General features: G+C 33.5%; 1 protein-coding gene across 1 annotated transcript; it reads left to right on the forward strand.

Moving 5' to 3' along the window:
* Positions 1–2,687: 2,687 nt before the first annotated feature.
* Positions 2,688–3,038, forward strand: LOC127105476 (uncharacterized). Its single transcript, XM_051042664.1, has 2 exons — positions 2,688–2,829; positions 2,914–3,038. Exons 1-2 carry the CDS (start codon positions 2,688–2,690, stop codon positions 3,036–3,038), a joined length of 267 nt encoding a protein of 88 aa, XP_050898621.1.
* The last annotated feature ends 13,955 nt before the right edge of the window (positions 3,039–16,993 follow it).

Raw genomic sequence — 16,993 nt, forward strand, 5'->3', positions numbered from 1 at the left:
GAATATTTCATGATAATGTTGACCTTTAAAACTAGGGTTGAGTTTTTATTTAAACTCTTAATGAAATTCAATACCTAGGATATGTGTCTCATGGAAAATGATACAATGTGAACTTCACCTATGTGAATTTCGAGATGGTGTTGTCTCAAAGTGAGAGTTGGAGTTTCTCTCACGAAAAATTCATGAAATGGGAAAGCATATGGCCATAAATAAGTGCTAGTCGAGATATGTAGGGGAAAAACCCTTAAAGAATGTGTGTAAGGTAACGCCGGTCTAATCATATGGATTAATGGTTTAAAAACATTGCTACCTAAAATTTCGATTAGACTTTGTGTTGTCCTTACTAAGGTTAAATTTTAAATCGAAAAATCTCTAACTGTATTAACATTCTTTGTTTCTCTTTTTCTAGAATGGATCTTGTCATTATTAGAACAAGTGGGGGATTGTTGTAAATTATTAAGAATTAATAATCTTGAGTGTGTTCCAAAATGACAAGAAAATATGCAAGTGAAGATTAATTTTGAATTCAGAAATAGATAATACTTGTGAAGTGTTGCAGTTGCAGTGGGTTGGAATTTGCAAATAGAGAACACTTCACGAAATTAAAGAAAGTGATTTCGTTCACGATTCTAGTCTCGATCGATTCGATTTAAATTATTTTTCTAACAAAAATCAGTAACCTTGACTATGAAATTAAATCCATCACACTGAGATCGATCTCATAGTCGATTTCCGGTATTAAGTTCTTAAAGTAATCACAAAAATTAGAACCAACTAGAATGAATATGTGAAACTTATCTAAGTAAAAGTTGTTGTTACCAACAATGTTGTCGGGAAGAGCTTCCATGATATAATGTTGTTGAATCACACCTGATGAATCAATATGTGACCGACATCAAAATCATTGTCGACCGAATCATCCGTTTCGCCGTGAGAATGCGATTTCTTTCTGACCCACGACATCGTCTATTCGCTGCCTTAAGGAGATTTATTTCCTATGCTCAGCGTCGATTGCTGGATGGCGATCTCTAAGAAGCTTGGCATTTAGAGTTGTGAGAAACGATTAGAAATCGCGGTAGGATGGTGAGTTTGGAAAGATCATCATATAAGAATTATTGTGTGGCCTAAGAAAGTTTTATTGGGCCCCACAGTGGCTGCCAAATGTTACTGATAAATATTTTTGAATAATCTCTCTAAGGCGAGTCAGGAGAGATCACAAATGCTATGGAGATTCAGTGTTGCTTCTTTGTATTTCTTCCTCTCTCTCTTTTGCCGTATGTCCCATATTTATACTATTATTCTCCCTCTTCCAGAATTCCAAGAGACTTACACAATTACATTTAATGGATACATGTAGCAGTTTGATGGTCATTAGTAAAATAGCAGTTACAGCCACCCATTTATTGATGAAGGTCGTAACGTTCCATGATTTATGAAAGAACGTCGTAACAAACAAATCATAATTTCATAATCGGTGAATGGCCCTTGGCTATCCTTTCATCGTTATGGATGAGTAATCAACTGGTCGTAGTAGCTATCTTGGCTATCATAATCTTCTTGATGTTCGATTTAACCATTATCGGTCTTAACGACTTATAACCCGTTTTTGAGAATTTCAGGATATACATTACGCAATGATAGAGTGTCATCAGAGTTCAAGAATTCAACCTACTAAATACTCTTAAGAGTTACTAGATACTCAAAAAAATCAAATATTTGAGAGAGGATTGAGTCATTTTATTTCGACCAAACCTCTATAATTTCTGGTGTCATTTCTCTTACCCTTTACTTCTTTATTTTCTTTATATTTATTTTTCCTGCTAATTTTTAAAAAGGTTTTAAAATATTTTTAGACTAATAATGATAAAGAAAGTTTTAGAAAATACCTTTTTTTTAAAATTCACAATCATTGTTTCTTATGTGTGGATAAGATAAAGAGAAAATCTGTAAAAAGTTTATTGACATATATTTTTTTCGATTAGTAAGATATTATATTTTTTTCTCCAAAATTCTTAATACTAAAATTTTATATATATATTTTTTTTACAAAAATAGTAAGAGTTCACCTGTGAATAATTTTTAAAGGTTTATATTAAATTAGCTCTTAAATACACTGAATACAAATTTATTTATCTAAACCGTATACGTCGATTATTAAAAAAGAAAACTAGTGTGGAGAAATTAGTATTGAAATAGTGAGAGAAAAAAACTTCTAGAGAGAAGGGATTGGATATAGTTATGGAATTTAATATTTCTAATAATTGATTTTAACTTTTGGAGGAACCAATCAATAAAATTAACAAATAAATCATTAGTAAGGGATCCTTTTATAAATTGAAAATTATATTGTTTTAATGTATATTTAGACAATTTCACGGATCTATATTCAAATACACTCAATCTGTATATAATATCTAAAAACAATAGTATCTTTTGTCTTTTACCCTTTTCTATTATGAGAAGTTATAAAACTAATGAAAATTTAATAAAAAAATTGAATGAATTAAATTTAATAAAAAAGTAAGAATGAATTCTTATGATTGATAAGTTTTTTACTTGACCTTTTATTAAGTGTGAAAAAGGAACAAATATGACATTTAACGTAATTAAGAGACACTTAATAATTATTCTAGTTTTAGAAAGGTTTTTTTACAACTCCATAAGCCTGAGAAAATTATTTAAGATGTATGAAGAGGGCGAACTTTATAAAATATAAAGGGCTAAAAACCAATTGTTATATGAAAGGAGAAAATATGATTAAAGTTGTCAAATTTGTTTATACTATGATTGTCTTTCTTTTCCTAGTTCTTGCTGCAACAAATGTTGAAGGTAGGTTATTTGTATCTTTTTAGTTATTTGCTTTACTTTGTGAATAATATTTTACACTTATTTTATTATATTTTCTCATTACAGGGTGGAACCCATGTGAACAGGATTCAGATTGTCCCAAAGATATGTGTCGAAGACCTAAAAAAGCTCTATGTGTGAACAACTCCGTATGTATCTGTATTATGCCGGCGTTTCATGTGTCTATGTGATTATATTTGCAGTTGCATGCCAAAGAGAGTACCCCAAACACCTTCTTAGAATGTTTTATGAGTTGTAACTTAGTTATTGTATTGATATTAAATAATTTTGTTTTTTCATCTAACTTCAAAAACCTTAATTCTATGGTCATACTTTATCATTATTTGTTAAAATTTTGAACCACAAAATTGTTGAATAACGAAGAAAATTGAATGTGGACAAGAAGAGAGAGAATTGTAAATAGAGAAAGAGTAATTGAGGATGAAAAAATATATTAATATTTATATGTTTACAAGTAGGTAGCAAGGTGATAATTGATCCATTAAGATAAAATTCATCTAATACATCCATAAAAAAATTTATTTAATCCATTCATTATATAAAAACTATGTCAATGGATTGAACAAAATTCATAGTGTATAGATTGACAAAATCCATCCAACATATTTTAATGATTCAATGAATATTTTTTATCTCCATTATATCTATTTTATAAAAAATAATATTTTCAAATATAAAAAAAAATTATTTCTTTTTGAAAAAAAATCATTTTTTAATATAAAATAAATTCTTTTTTTGGAAAATACAAAAAAGTATTTTTTTTAAATACAAAAAATTGATTTTTCTCAAAAATTAGAAAATTGTTTTTTTAAATATCAAATGTTGATTTTATTTTTGAAAAAGTCATTTTTTTACGAAAATATAAAAAAAACAATTTAAAATATATATATATATATATATATATATATATATATATATATATATATATATATATATATATATATATATATATATATATATATATATATATATTCCAAAAATACAAAAAAAAATATTTTTCCCAAAAAAATATTTTTTTCTAGAAAATACAAAAATATTTTTTACCCAAAAATACAAAAGAAATGATTTTTTTCAGAAAAAAATTAAAATACAAAAAATCAATTTTGTTTCTGAAAAATAAAAAAAAAAGTGATTTTTTTCAAAAGTAAAAAAATTGTTTTTTTCAAAAATAAAAAATCGATTATTTTCAATAAAATAAATAACATTTTTGAAAAGAAAAAAAACTTGGATGGATGGATATCCATCCACTAAAAATATGATAATTGATGTATTGAATGAATTTTATTCTTAATTGAATTGGATATTTTTAAGAAACTTCTAGTGGATGGTTAATGGACTAATGAATTGTTTTGATCCATCCATTAACAATTCGACATTTATCCATCTAATCCATCCATTTTGCCATCCCTATTTACAAGTGGATTGGGATACAAGCAACAAGTCAAAATAAAAGAAACCATAAAAATCTTGTACTTGTAACTGGTTACAGCTGCTAAAACCATAAAAATACTAATAGTGGTAATCGATTATTGCGAATGCGTAATCGGTTACACCATCGAGAATTTTTCTTTTTTGACATTCCTGTTACTTTTTCACACAACTGTAACCAGTTACACGCTCGTCGTAATCAGTTACAACACTTCAATTATTGGATTTCACTTAACACAACACTTTAATTCAAGTGCTTCAAGTCTTCCATGTCCACGTTCATCTTTAACCTCTTGAACACTCAATTGTGACTCCCTTTCTCAACAAATCGGCCACTTAGTTTTCACTTTTACAATATCTCAATCTCAATCTTCTTTCAATAACAAGTTCCCTCAAGTAGTGAAACTTCATCTCAATGTGATTGCTCCTCCCATGTACAATTATGTTCATAGCAAGATTTATTGCAGAAACGTTATCAACCAAGAGTGTCACAGTGTCACCCTCATCGCTGCTTACCTCCTTGAATAAATTTATTAGCCACACAACTTGGCATGCACATAACGAAGCAACAATGTACTCGACCTCACAAGACGAGAGTGTTACTACAGGTTCCTTCTCCAAACACCATGAGATTGGTGTTCCACTGAACATAAAGATGTATCCAGTTGTAGACTTTCGATCATCTTTATCTCCGCACCAATTGGAATCAATAAAATCGAGTAAATTGCATTTTCTGCCCATTATGTCCATTACAAGAAAAAGAATTCCACAGCCAATTGATATATATCTTAGGAACCTCTTTACTATTTCCAAGTGACGCACCTCAGGTCTCTCCATGAATCTACGCATAATACCGACCCTAAATGCCAAGTTTGTTCGCGTATTGCACAAGTGACGCAAGGATCCAATCACCCTTTTATACTGAGTTGGACTCCCATCTTGCTCATCCTCACTCTTCGATAATTATAGCCTCAGTTCAGCTGGAGTAATGGCAGCATTACAATGCTCCACTTCAAACTTCTTCAATATCTCAAGCACATACCTTCTTTGGTGCATGAGCATGCCCCTTTTCGACTTGCGGAACTCAATGCCAATGAAGTATGTCATGAGGCCAAGGTCGGTCATCTCAAACTTTTTCATAAGTTTACTCTTGAACTTAGAAATGCATTATTAAACGATGCCCATAATCGACAAATACTCTACGTATATATAAAGGATAATCACTTATTCACTTCTATTCGTCTTCACATACCTGCCATGTTCGGATATATATTTCTTGAAGCTAATCTCCTTTATGAAACCATATATCCTCTTGTTCCAACCTCTTGGATATTGTTTCAAACTATATAACACTTTCTTCAACTTGTAGAACTTTAACTCTTAGTTTCTCACAACAAAATCAGGGGGTTATTCTACGTACATCTCTTCTTCAAGTGGTCCGTTCAAAAACGTAGATTTTACGTCCATTTGAAAGATGGGTCAATTGTTGTTATTTGAAATATCAACAACTAGCCTAATCATTTCAATCCTAGCAACTAGTGTGAATACTTCTTCAATGTCTATGTCTTTTCTTTGTAAGAATCCATTTGCAACTAATCAATCCTTGTGCTTTACTATTTCACCTTTGAGATATGCCTTCACTTTGAACATCCATCTCACACCAATTGGCTTATTCCCGTCCGATATATCAACCAACTCCCGAGTCATATTTTTCTCAATGGATTCCAACTTCTCCTTCATAACACAAATCCATTTTGGAACACTTAAGGCCTCTTCCCTTTTAACAGGTTTAGATTCGTCCATAAGTTCAAAATGAACGAAATCACCATTATCATTGACTTTATTATCTCAGAACAACTCACAATCTTGGAGTCTTTAAGGCGAACCTTTTTTCCTTGTTTATCTTCTCACATTCTCTTTAAATCGGGCTTCGACGACAGAAGTTTTTGCACTCTCAAATTCTGCAGAAACTAAACTTTCAATGTTGTAACCGATTACAGCTTTCTAGTAACCAATTACAGGCTGATGTTGTTGCTTTATCTTGTCGAAAACGATGTCTCAGCTGATCACATCATTTATGTTTGCTGCATCACACAACTTGTAACCACCTATAAAATGATACCCTACAAGTATCATTAACTCTCCCATATTATCCAGCTTATTTTTAAGCTGCCCCGGAACATATCGATACGCTACGGAATCGAAAACTCTCGAGTGATTCAAATTCAGTTTTAATCCTGACCATGCTTCTTCCAGTGTTACCTTCTTAAGCTTCTTTGTTGGATACATATTCAACAAATAGGCATATGTGGAAACCCATTCTCCATATAACTCTTTCGGAAAGTTCTTCCCCTTTAACATGTTTCTTCCAATGTTAATAATCAATAAAAAAAATCCTTTCGGCAACATCATTTGGCTGCAATGTATAAGGTGGTACAACCTCATGTACTATCCTTTCTTGATGACAAAACTTCCAAAATTCATTTGAGATATATTCGCCTCCACCATCTATTTTTAGCACTTTGAGCTTGTGACAACTTTGCCTCTCAACCATAAACTTGAACTTCTTAAACACTTTGAATACATCATCCTTTCTCTTTATTAGGTATGTCCATAGCTTTCTACTATGATCATCAATGAATGTGACAAAATAGCTATTTCCACCAATTGAGTCAACTTGCATCGGTCCATACACATCTGAATGCACCATCTCAAGGTGATTCTTGGTTCTACAACCTGCATTCTTGGTGAATTTACCCTTATGTTTCTTTGCTTGCACACATTCTTCACAAATTTTAGTCGGTATGTTGATCAATGGAAGCCCTGTTACCATTATGTTCTTTTGCAAGGCATTGAGATCTCTAAAGTTGATAAGCCTAAGCCTATTTTGTCATATCCACTCTTCTTGACTCGCAGTTGTAGCAAGACACATATGTGCCATAACCTTTGTCATACCCCAAAATTTGCCTTCCCCTTTTCATTTTCACCTAACCTTTTGGTTTGGGATCTCATATGCATATCCATGGCATCATAGTACATGCATTTGCATTGAGAAACACAAAATCATATAATCAAAGCCTTTGGTCACACAAAGCGTCGAAGGAAGGATGAGTCATAAGCTTGAGCTCTTACATTGTATGTTTGTATTGGTGAACCCTTCATCTTGGTTTTCCTCATCATGAAGCATAGTGGAAACCCTAATTCTTGGACTATGTTTGCAAGCATCATCAAGATCATGCAAATCCCTAAAACCCTAGTTTCTGGTTATTGCACTAAACACAAATTTATTCCATGATTCATTCAAAGTCATTTTCCCAAATTCATGTTCATTTCAAAGTGTCATTACATTCATACAATCATACATTGCAAATTTCCATACAAGAGGAATTACACAAAAGTGCATTTTTTCTACCTAAGTTGACTTTTGTCCAATTGTTGACTTTTTGGTCAACTAACCAACTTTGACCATCCTAAACCCTAATGTCCATTTTCACTTGAATGTTTCGCTTGGTCTTGCCATGATCCAAATTTTCACCATTTTCTTCAAGTACAAGTCATGTCTCTGATTCCATCATTCCATTTTTACACATCCTACAAAAATCAACCAAGCCATGTTAGCAACATTCCAAAACAATGAACCATACATCTAACAAACATGTAAGCATAAGATACGTGTAAGCATCATGTTATCCTAACCACATTTCTAAACAACAACATAACATACCAAGTTGAAACCACGTCCAAATTGCATACAACAATACATAACATACCAAGTTGCAAAGCCATTCACCAAAATTAATCTAACTTATTGCATCCATCTAAATGACTCTTGTGAAGGTGTGAAAATCACAAGAAATGGGGGTTTGAATTGGGTTTTTAAAAACAAAAGTTTTTACCAAAACAAAAACACCACTAACAAGTTAATAACAAACAGATAAAACACAATGATTTTTATCTTGGTTCTCTTAAACTCAAAGTTAATCCAGTCCACCCGCCAAGGTGATTTTGCCTTATACACAAGGACTTAATACACTATAATCAACAAATTACAATAAACATAAAGAATAATCTTCTTTGTCTTCTCAAGGATCCAACTAAACCTTAGTCTCCTTAAGGACTCACAAAGAACAACTTTCTTTGTCTTCTCAAGGACAACCTCCTTAAGGACTCAAACAAAATAATTTGAATAATTTTTTTTTTGTTACAAGATGCTTCTACATAAGCAGATTTTTACACAAATGAATAACAAACACTTAAAAAAACTATATACAAAGAATGATAGCTTTTCACAAAGAAAAATACTTTTGCAAAATCAGCATTTTTTCAAGTCCCCAATGCATGCTTATATAGAGAAGTATGTGACCGTTAGAGGGTAAAATGGGGACAGCTCCTTGATCGGTTGTCCATTATTGGATGTGAAAAGAATGATACCATGTATTGTCCTTTCGCCCACAAAAGCAGTGGCAGGTATGATGAATAGTACAGTCCTTGCCCACGAAATCAAGTAGTGGAATGATTGTTCAATTTGTACCATGTACTATTTGATCATGTTCCCATTTGATCTTATCTTCAGATTCATTGGCTTTTGATAAAAGATGATTGAAGCATGAAGTGAAGAAGTCGATAGCTAGATTTAGAAACTTCAGAACCTTGGGTCAGAACTTTAACAACGTCAATAGTCTGGCTTGAGGTCTTCAGTATCTTCAGAATCTTCTAAGTCTTCAGAATCCTCAGTCAAAACCTTGATAACTTCAATCGTCTGTCTTGAGATCTTCAGAATCTTCATCTACATAACACAACTTCATAAGCTTGCCATTCTTCAGAAGTTTGGTGATCAGAGTCGCGTCCAGAAGCAAGAACTAAGAGAACATTACAACATCAACATAAAGTCTCCTCAGAAGCTTCTGATGGGTGAAATAACACAGAAGTAGAAAGAGAATTGCAGCAACAATATTGACGTAGAACTTCTAATTGCAGGCGCAGAAGCAGATTTAGAACGCAAAGTTCAGAGACTGATGATGTTGCACATCATATGATCAGAATCAGAAATGGTTGTTAAAGCTACACAATAACAAACCATTAGGGTACCAAAATTGTTCTCACACAAATACAACATTGTTATCATCAAAACTCAAGGTATAGATGCAAAACCAAATCTTGTTCTAACAATCTTCCCCTTTTTTATGATGACAAAACATGTATTTTGATGAACAATTTGTACAGGGTAATCACAAAAGAATACATCTTACATAATCACAAAGCTCTCCCTGAGATATATAGTCGTATAAAGAAAAACTCAGAATGAAAGAACACTTTCCTGAATTACCTTTTGAAGTACTAAAATGCATATTTAGTCAGAATCTAGTTTATATTCAGAGGTTAGTTAGTGTTGTTTAGAGCATTGGTTGATAACATCATCATTTTGATAGGCTTTACTTCAGAATATTTTCTTTAGAAACCTTTCTTCCTTAAAAGATAAGGTTTTCAGAACCTTGATTTTTCAGAAGTAGCACCTCCAAAACCATTCTGATTCTTGAGAATTAACCCTGCAAAAACACTTAACAAACTTTTCTCGAAGTATTTGTTAGCAGAAGCATTTAAGCAATATTTGGATCTTTACTTAGGAAATTAGATATCAAAATAAACATTTAATTCTTCCCCTTTAGAATGTTATATTTTCTCCCCGTTTGTCATCAATCAAAAAGACAAAAAATAAATAAAGAGAAATAAAACAATTTTTCATTGATTAAAAATGTCAGTAGGCAGTGCAGAGTACAATGAAAAGAAACAAAAGAAAATTTCAAGAAAGTTAAATTAAATAAAATCTAGGGGTTATGGGGAGGAGGTGGAGGAGGAGGAGGATGAAGTCTTGACAGAATCAGCTGAAATATCAGATCTTGCTTATCCAGACGCTCGTTGACCTTTGCATTATCAGACTTAATCTGCTTGGTTGTTATTAGAAGAGAAACTAGAGTAGGATGAGAAGCATAAGCTTCTGACACGACTATCTGATTGGGAGCTTCTTCCATGTCAGAGTCTTGAGGTTCAGGAGCAGCAGGTTCTGGAGCAGTGGGTTCAACATGTTGAACAATTTCTATTTCTGGAGCTTCTTTTTCTTCTTCCATAGCGTCTAGAGAGGCTTCCTTGATTTCTGGTGCAGGAAGGCATAATTAGGAATTTCTTAACTTCCACAATTCCATTAAGGGCACGAACCCATAATGAAATTTGCTTTCAGCAAGAATGTACCCAAGATCCTTCATCTTGGAAATCTTGGAGTTCATCCAGCTTCTATAAGCTTCCTAAGCTGAATCACTTGCAGCAGGGTTTGTATAAGAATGACTGACAATCATTGCTTTCTCCAAATGTCTCTTAGATTCAAAGTCAAAATCCGTCAGAACCTTACCAAGGACATGGGAGGACTGTGTTGGTATTTTTGGGTATTTTATGGTGAGGTTAATTCTGGACTCATCAAAGTCAGGACCACAAACGGAAGGATGTGATGGTTGTATAATGGGGGATGATTCTGGTGAAGTGATTTCTGGTTTGAAGTCAAACATTCCTTCAGGAGTGTCTTCGGAAACATGTCCGTCAGAAACACTTCTTGCAGGAAATGTTCGAGGTGTTATAAAGTTTGGATTATTTGGTTAGGGAGCAGAAACAAATGGTGGTGGTGAGATAGGTGTAGTTTGTAACTGTGGAGGAGATAATGGTGGTGGTATCAGTTGTTGTTCTAAAATAGGAGCATGAACTAAAAGAGTTTCTATAATACATGTTTCTATAATGGGAGTAGATATTGGTGGTGGAATTTCTATCATAGGTGTTGATATTTAGGAATTTGTTTCTGGTGGTGGGATTAGAATTGGTTCATAAATAGTGAATAGATATGGAGGAGGAATTAGTAAGATTCTAGAGGAACTTGAAATAGAATCTAAAGAAGCGTTATCAGAAGGAAGATTACCAGAAACTCTTGAAGACTGGATGACCCCAGAAGTATCCTTCAGAATCATGGTCTTATGGCACTCACTTAGAGGCACCTCACCTTCGTCCTGAAAGATAACAATCTTCTTCTTCTTCTTCTTCTTCTTCTGAGCCCTAGAAGACCATTCGCCTCTGAACTCTTTCTTTCGCTTGCCATGAACATCTGGGCAAGTTTCTGGAAGATTAAATGGATCCACCAGAGGCTCAATTCTATCCTTCAGACAGCTTTCCAAGTAAGCCATCAGAACCTGTGGAGGGTCAATTTTAGTGAAAGTAGGGTAGTTCTTAAGAGGATTTCTTATACCATATATATCATCCTTAGTTAGCATGACATATGGTCTTTGAAATCTGGAGATAAGACCCATACTCTTCATATTCTTACCCCATAAGACTTTCCTAATAACCTTCACCAATTCTTCTGTCAAGCCACTGACCAGAAGGTCATCCACTAGACCGCTTTCCACCAGAATATCTGAAATCAATCTGCCATTTGGAATGAACTTACTCATAGCCTTCTTGGATGACCCACCAGTTCTGGATTCTCTGATAGAATCCCTTATGAACTTAAACAGAAGTGATGGAAGTCCCAACTTAACACCCTTTTCCAGAAGAAATAACATGATTTTTTGACGTGTGTTGATGTAGTCAGAGTTGTTTGTACTTGGCATGTGATTGATGCACCCCAAAATTATATTGAACCAACCCCTTAGGTTCCTTGTTAAGTCCTTAGAACTAGGACCCTTTTTATCTGTGAAATTTGTTTCTTCTTTAAATATGACAAGAGAAATATCAGTATCTCTCTTAGCAATGATGGTTGCACTGTGAACCCTCTTTCCTTTGCTATCATGAACAATAAGGTCTGTAATGGACTTATCAGTGATGACGATCTTCCTATTCATGACATAGGAAATTATGGTTTCCCTTTCAGCTGTTGCATGAACCCAAAACTATTTTACCAACACAGGGTAAACTGTGTCTGTGAGTCTCTCGAAGAAGGTCTTCCATCCTTGAACATTCAACGTTTTAGTGAAATCAAAATCGTTATCCAATAGGTTTTTGAAATCAACTATGGTTTCACATAGCACAGTTAACTCATTAACTGGAGTGTGAAGGGTTAACTCAGGAATTCCTTCTAACATGTTATTGTTTTCAGTTGCCTTTGAAGATTGTTATTGTTCAGCCATTGATTTGAGGAGGATGAAGATGAAGAACAGTTGAAGAGAGAGAAGAGAGGTTGTTCGAAGTTTGAAAACTTGAAAGTGTGGGAGAACTGTGCGCATAGTATGAAAATGTGAGTGAAGTGGGTTTAAATAGAAAATTTTGCAATGATTACAAAAAGGTGTACGCAGTCATGTGAGGGAGTGTAAAGGTTTAGACCTAATTCCAAGAATTATTAAATTCAATGTGTCACGCTTTTATCACGCATGCTCAGAAAGTGGGACAATTGTCTCCACTAAGAACCACATGAAATGAAATGAAAAGACAACCATTAAATGTAGCAACTATTTAGAATCAGAAAGATAAATCGATAAGATCGCTTCTGATCATAACCTTTTTGATTCATGAAAAACTTACTTACTTCAAAAAGCTTCATGTTTCAGAGTCAGAAAGCATAATAATCTTATAATCTAATCTAGAGTTCTAAAGACTTAACATTTTGAAATACATCTTTTCATTTTTGACACGGTTTCATAAATAGCTTTTTCAGAATGAATATGAATCTATCTTCATCAAGGGGTTTTGTAAAGATATCAGCCCATTGATGGTCTGTATCAACAAATTTTAAGTGAAAAATTCCCTTCTGAACATAGTCACGTAAAAAGTGATGTTTTATTTCAATATGATTAGCCCTAAAATGCAAGATAGGATTCTTAGATAAACAGAAAGCAGAAGTATTACCATAGAGAATAGGAATGTTACTCTCAGATATCTGATAATCTTCCAGCTGGCTCTTCATCCAGGGTATTTGAGTGATGCATCCAAAAGCTTCAATGTGTTTAGCTTCGACTGTTGAGAGCGCAAGTATTGACTGTCTCTTGTTGGACCATGAGATCAAGTTATCTCCCAGAAATTGGCAACTTCCAGAAGTACTTTTTATTTCAATTCTATCTCCAGCATAGTCAGCATCACAATAGCCTACTAATTTATACTCACTTTATTTTTTATAAAATAAACCAAGATTAGTAATTCCTTTCAGATACCTAAAGATTCTCTTAACAACAGTTAAGCGAGTTTCCCTATGATCTGATTGGAAGCAAGCATATAAGCAGGCACTAAATAAGATATTGTTGGTGTAAGCCCTAGAGGCCAATACTTTTGGTACTTGTGTCGAATTATTTATTAATAATAAAAATCCTTTTCTTTATTATGTTTGTTTAATAAAATCCCTAGAATAGCTAGTCCGTTTAATGTATCAAGTGTGACTTAATCATGAGATCCCATAAAACATAAGCACATTATTCTTAAAGCATCTGCAGTCAAGCTTTATTGTGAAGTGGGATAACATTAAAGCATTCAGACTATTATATATATAGACTGATGATCACATCTCATGGATCATGGATAAGGAGTTATCAAGTCTTAAACCTAGGTATGAATATTAGGAGTAATATTTATACTGGATTGACCCGCTATGAGAATACTACATAGAATGTTATGCAAAGTGTCATAAGTTATTCTCATGGTGATAGTGGTGTATACCACCCTTCGACCTGAAACCACTATGGCCCCTAGATGTAGAGTCGAGTGCTTTATTGCTGATCAAACGTTGTTTGTAACTGGATGACCATAAAGACAGCTGATGGGTACTCCACGAAGCATGCTGAGGGACATGAGTGACCTTGATGGAATTTTCCCATCCTGCGTAACAGGATAAATATCTAAGGGCCCAATATTGAACTGGACAAGGATGACACAGTCTATGCCTTGTGTTCAATATAGACATAAGGGAAAAAAGGGTAATTGTACACACAAGTATTATCACAAAAGGGATTTGTCAAATCACATGACATTTTCGTGCTAGGGTAGTAGTAATGTATTACTAAACACATGATTTAATATAATTGCCAATGTCATGAAAACCTATAGGGTCACACACAAAAGGACGGATTGATGAGAGATAGAGTAAATAAGGAACACCGAAAGGTACGGTAAACTTAAGTGAATTGTAGAACATCGTAAGGTACGGTGCACTTAAGTAGAATACGAAATATGGTAAGGTACCACGTGCTTAAGTGAATTTCGGTATACCATAAGATATGAGCCACATACACTTAAGTTGGCTTTTTAGCTTACAACCCATACAAGTGGTTCTATAAATAGAACCCTTGTGCAGAAGCATTTCACTTGATGAAATTTTATCTCTCTCTCTCTCTCTCTATCTATCTATCTATCTATCTATCTATCTATCTATCTATCTATCTATCTATCTATCTATATATCTATCTATCTATCTATCTATCTATCTATCTATCTATCTATCTATCTATTTCTATCTCTCTCTCTCACACACACATATACATACATACACACACACACACACATAGACACACACACACACACACACTCAAAGGCTTCAATTGTAGAAGCTAACATTGAGACTGAACGAATTTGTTCATGTGGACAGAGTAGAGGCGTTGTCACCATTCAAGCTTGTGATCACTCCTTAGATATGCATCAAAGGTTTCAATCGCCATAAGAGGTAACGATTTCTATCACTGATCATACTTATTCGTAAGGATCACTAAAGGAAAAAGTTTAATTTCCGTTGCATTTTGGGTCACAATTTTCCTTTAGTGGTATCATAGCCACTTACGAAACCATGCATCTGATAGTTGTTTATTTTTTGTATTTTATGTATTAATACGATTAAAAGACAGAATGAGTTAAATAATAAACGATTAATTAAATTTGGCATCATGTGTGTAAAATTTAGATGATTGATGTTGATTATGCTTCGGAGTCCGACGTTAGTATGGTGAAGCAACGATACAACAATCGTCCATAGGTTACACAAATGAGATCGATCAATTTATATATATGATATAAGTAATTATGATGCAAAATATGGTATATATGATATAATGTTTCTATTTCGTTCATTCAAACACTTAATGATTGTCATTCCTTTGAGCGATCAATGGTCATTTATTTCGGAATCCGACATTAGTATGGTGAAGCAATGACGTGTTGATCAATCATATTGAATTATCAATCGAGGTGTGTTTGACGATATGAAATTGTTGCATTAGGATTTATGACGGTACAAGGGTTGTGATGTCAAAGAGTTATGCGATTAGGGTTGTGACTGCATAAGAGTTGTGCTTTAAAGTATCAAGTGTTGATGCAAAAAACGATGTCGGTTTCAAATTAATTATTCATTAAAGATTTACATCGGGGCGCTGCCCCTAACAACCCTGCAGGGGGTGCTTCCCCCTTGACCCCCGTCCGCTGAACGTTCAGCGGAACCACCGTCCGTTGGCCGAGCAGCGGAACCCCTGGCTAACTTTGCGTAGTATGATCAATCACCAAAATTTAATTTGGTTTATTTAATCAACAAAATTTAAATTAATAATAATAATAATGTGTTTATAATTATTTTCTCGTGGTGATCAATTATGGCCTCAATTTTCCTTTATTTTTGTTTTTGGGATTTTAAAATTCGGCATGTGTGTCGTGCCTCTCTTTTAATCTCTTAATGTAACTTCTTTTATCATGTCACTCCCTCGTATGTAAAACGAGTTTCTTTTATGTAATGTAATGTTATGAAGAAAGAGAAGAATACAATATCAAAGGAGGACAACCTTGAAGATCTTGCTTGGAGAAGCTTAGATCGTTATTAGGTTAATGTTAGGGACCAATTAGTATTACTTTTTATATCATTTTATTGGTCCCTTTTACCAAACTTGATGTAATTACACACTTTTATTCTTGTTAATTGGTATAAATGCAATTAAATTTAATTTATTTTGCTTTGAATAGTTATTTCACAAATTTGTTAGTTTTGTAGAGGTTTTAGATGGAAGAGCATTTGGAAAGCAACATCACAAATTGGAAGATGTTGGATAAAGCTTGCAAAGCAAGGAAACTGGATAAGCTTCAGTTCGCGCCGCGAAGGCTGCGAATCCAGCAAGCTGATTTTGGGCCAAAAGTGTTGTCCTTCATAACCAGCTGTCTTGCCATTTTGGTGTCTGTCTTGGTATAACTTTTCTGCTTTGGATGGAAATGATCAATTAAGGAAATGTCAACTCTTTTAGGACATGAAAACACATTATTCTAGGGCATTGATTATTATTGAGAGATTGATACATTGAGATTTTTTGTAAGAGATAAAAACAGAGTTCTTCTTCTTTAACATTCTGCTTTGTAACAATGATGATGAGGAGCTAAACTCCATTTTGTCAAGATTGGAGGTAGTAGCTATTCTCATATGTTTATGTATTCCATTTGATTTATATATATATGATAAAGATTGTTGATGTATTGAATACTGTTTTTGCCCTAAGTTGAAAATCAGATTTGAGTAGTTGTCGAGAGAGATTATTTGAGTCTTGACATAAAACAGATTTTCAAGTAGTGAATAAGTTGTAGAGATAGATTTATTCATTACTCTTCTTTGGTATCAAACATTAAAGATTGCTATATTGATAGTTAGGTGGAGAGATCGTCTAAGGATCAATATAGTGATTATCACAATATCGTTTAGACATAAATGACTTTG

Source organism: Lathyrus oleraceus, chromosome 7, assembly GCF_024323335.1.
Source record: "Lathyrus oleraceus cultivar Zhongwan6 chromosome 7, CAAS_Psat_ZW6_1.0, whole genome shotgun sequence".
NCBI classification, from domain to species: Eukaryota; Viridiplantae; Streptophyta; class Magnoliopsida; order Fabales; family Fabaceae; genus Lathyrus; species Lathyrus oleraceus.